This window comes from Cryptomeria japonica, chromosome 7 (assembly GCF_030272615.1).
Source record: "Cryptomeria japonica chromosome 7, Sugi_1.0, whole genome shotgun sequence".
NCBI classification, from domain to species: Eukaryota; Viridiplantae; Streptophyta; class Pinopsida; order Cupressales; family Cupressaceae; genus Cryptomeria; species Cryptomeria japonica.
In genome coordinates this window covers 91,883,423-91,885,699 of record NC_081411.1, presented here as the reverse complement: position 1 = coordinate 91,885,699, position 2,277 = coordinate 91,883,423, and the positions used below count along the sequence as shown (strand labels likewise).

Genomic DNA, 2,277 nt, shown 5'->3' with positions numbered 1-2,277 from the left:
GATAAGCTCAGATCCATACAGAGGTCTATAAGCATATAGAATTAAAAAAAATTATGTTAAATGTTAAAAATAGTATAAGAATATTAACTTCTTACTATGATTATTTTGGTTAGCTGATTGTTATGATATATTTTGGTCAGAAATATATTCAAATCCATGTTAAAGTGTGTCCCGTGCTTCCAATTTATTAATTTCATAATGTAATAAAATAATAATTATAACTAATTTATTGACTCTTAAATTGATGAGTGAAATCAAGCAGTAATTTATGTTATTATTATGTTAAAAGGTGATGGAATGAATTACATTGCATCAGCAAGAGCCAGGGCCAAAGCCAATTCTGTTGTTTACATTGTCGTAAGCCACTGTAATACCCTGTTGCTGGACATTCCCAATGATGTTCACAGCGTCATTCGGAGACTGTTGAAAGGGGAAACACACCACATCACTCGCAACTTGAAGCAGAGTTCCCACAGCGGGGACATCGAAATTGGCATTGCCTTTGAAATGAAGAGTAACGGTGGGGATTCTGACAGATGTTATGTTGGATAATTGGTAGCACGGTTTAAATTCTCCAAATGGCGAGGCGGGCTGAACAGCTGGCGCGTATGTCTTCATCTTTTCCTCGAAGGAAGATCTCAAAGCATCGTACAGAGGTTTCACCAGCTGGGTAGCCATTATGGCTGTGTCAATATAAGTTATTGTGGGCAGAGAACCAGGAACCTGCATGTTCACGCTTAAGCGTTGGCCTCCCACGCTGATACCTTCTAGTCCCAAGATGTATGCACTTGAAGCAAACTGGGGCTCTTTTTGCATGGGTGTGAAGACTTTAACAGAGGATGGAACTGAATACTTCCCTAAACTCAGTGATCCTGTTGCGCCCATAGACAGGTAATTGGGAAGACAGTAGGAGAACTGCCCACCCGCCTTCTGGGAAACTAAGGAAAGGGGACCCCTGCCCAATCCTAAATGCCCGGATGTTGCATACTCCCTCAGTGGAGTGAAGCTATAGGCGCATCCCATGTGTAACTCATTCAAGGTATTCTCCCCCACCTGCAGGGTCTCTGTGATATAATCTCCCTCGGATCCTTGGGCGACACCATTAGTGTCCCTGTAAGTGCAGGTATCCCGGTTGTCACACTTTGACTCAAAGTCCTTGGGATCAGATCCCAGGGGTGGACATTTCGAAAGCTTACAAGACACCGACCTATAGGAGGCAGATTGCTTTGGGACATACATGGGGAGCTTTGCATTGGAAGAACAATCCTTGCAGGGGTTGCACTGAATCCATGATAGGGAAATGAGCGTATCAATTCCCATCAGTTGTTTCTGAGCTGGTGTTCCAATGGAAACTGCTACAGTATATTCTGGACCTTGTAGTTCTCTCCCGGATGTAACGGGAGTGCTTAAGGCATTTGTTCCTAAAGGAGAGGATCTAGCATTATGGGTAAGGATGCGATTAACAAGGTGCTTATCCCTTTGAAGCCCTTGCGTCAGAACATCCCTCCAACTTGAATTGGAGGCTACATTGAGATGAGTAATGAGCAGATCTGCCCCTCCTCTTCCTACTTCTAGGAACACCAGTGCCCCGCTTGGGCTTCTAGTCGAGGCATTAAAATTCCTCCCCTCTTCAATAAGAAATGTATTCATTTCAACCATGTAGTACTTTTCTTCTGTAGTTCCACATTCGCAGCTGGGAGGGCGGAGAAAACAATAAAGGAGAAAGGAAAGTGCGAAGAGTAAAGCTTGCTTATTCATCGCCATCACCTGCTAATACGGGATTGAATCGTTTGTAGCTAGTCTAGATTTTGCGGTTTAAATAGGCTGGGTGGCGACGACAATGCATTCCTTAACATCACGTGTGGGTGACATTATTAAATATTGTCACCATCTTCACATTTGATTCTAGTAAATTACATTTAATGCTCCACAAATATTAAATGGAGGTGAAAGATGAAAATGATATTCTTTTCCAGTGATAATCTCAACCTCTATCATCTATTATATTCCTACGGGTGTCCTATGGCTGGGCTTGATTGGGCATTTATTTTCGCCTATGGTTTTTATGCAATCAACCTCTAAAATTTGCAAAAGATCAAACATGGAAATGTAATCAAGGAATCCAATTTTCAGATCTAACCATGAATAATCAGAAAGGATGATTCATGTCGGGTTCAACAAAATGTAAAGCGGAAAATCACGATCGAACCCTAGTTGCTCTCCCCTCTTCCAACTCCAAGGAGAGAGAAGGGAGATTCACTAGGGTTGATGGTTTTC

At 42.2% G+C, this 2,277-nt stretch overlaps 1 protein-coding gene across 1 annotated transcript; it reads right to left on the bottom strand.

Annotated features, from left to right (window-relative positions):
• Positions 1-312: 312 nt before the first annotated feature.
• On the bottom strand, positions 313-1,764 carry LOC131059684 (aspartyl protease 25-like). The gene has a single exon (XM_057992707.2). It carries the CDS (start codon positions 1,762-1,764, stop codon positions 313-315), a length of 1,452 nt encoding a protein of 483 aa, XP_057848690.2.
• Positions 1,765-2,277: the final 513 nt, after the last annotated feature.

What these genes read in the sequence shown, in the direction of transcription:
- LOC131059684 (XM_057992707.2), bottom strand. Translation starts at nt 1,764, where the DNA reads ATGGCGATGAATAAGCAAGCTTTACTCTTCGCACTTTCCTTTCTCCTT.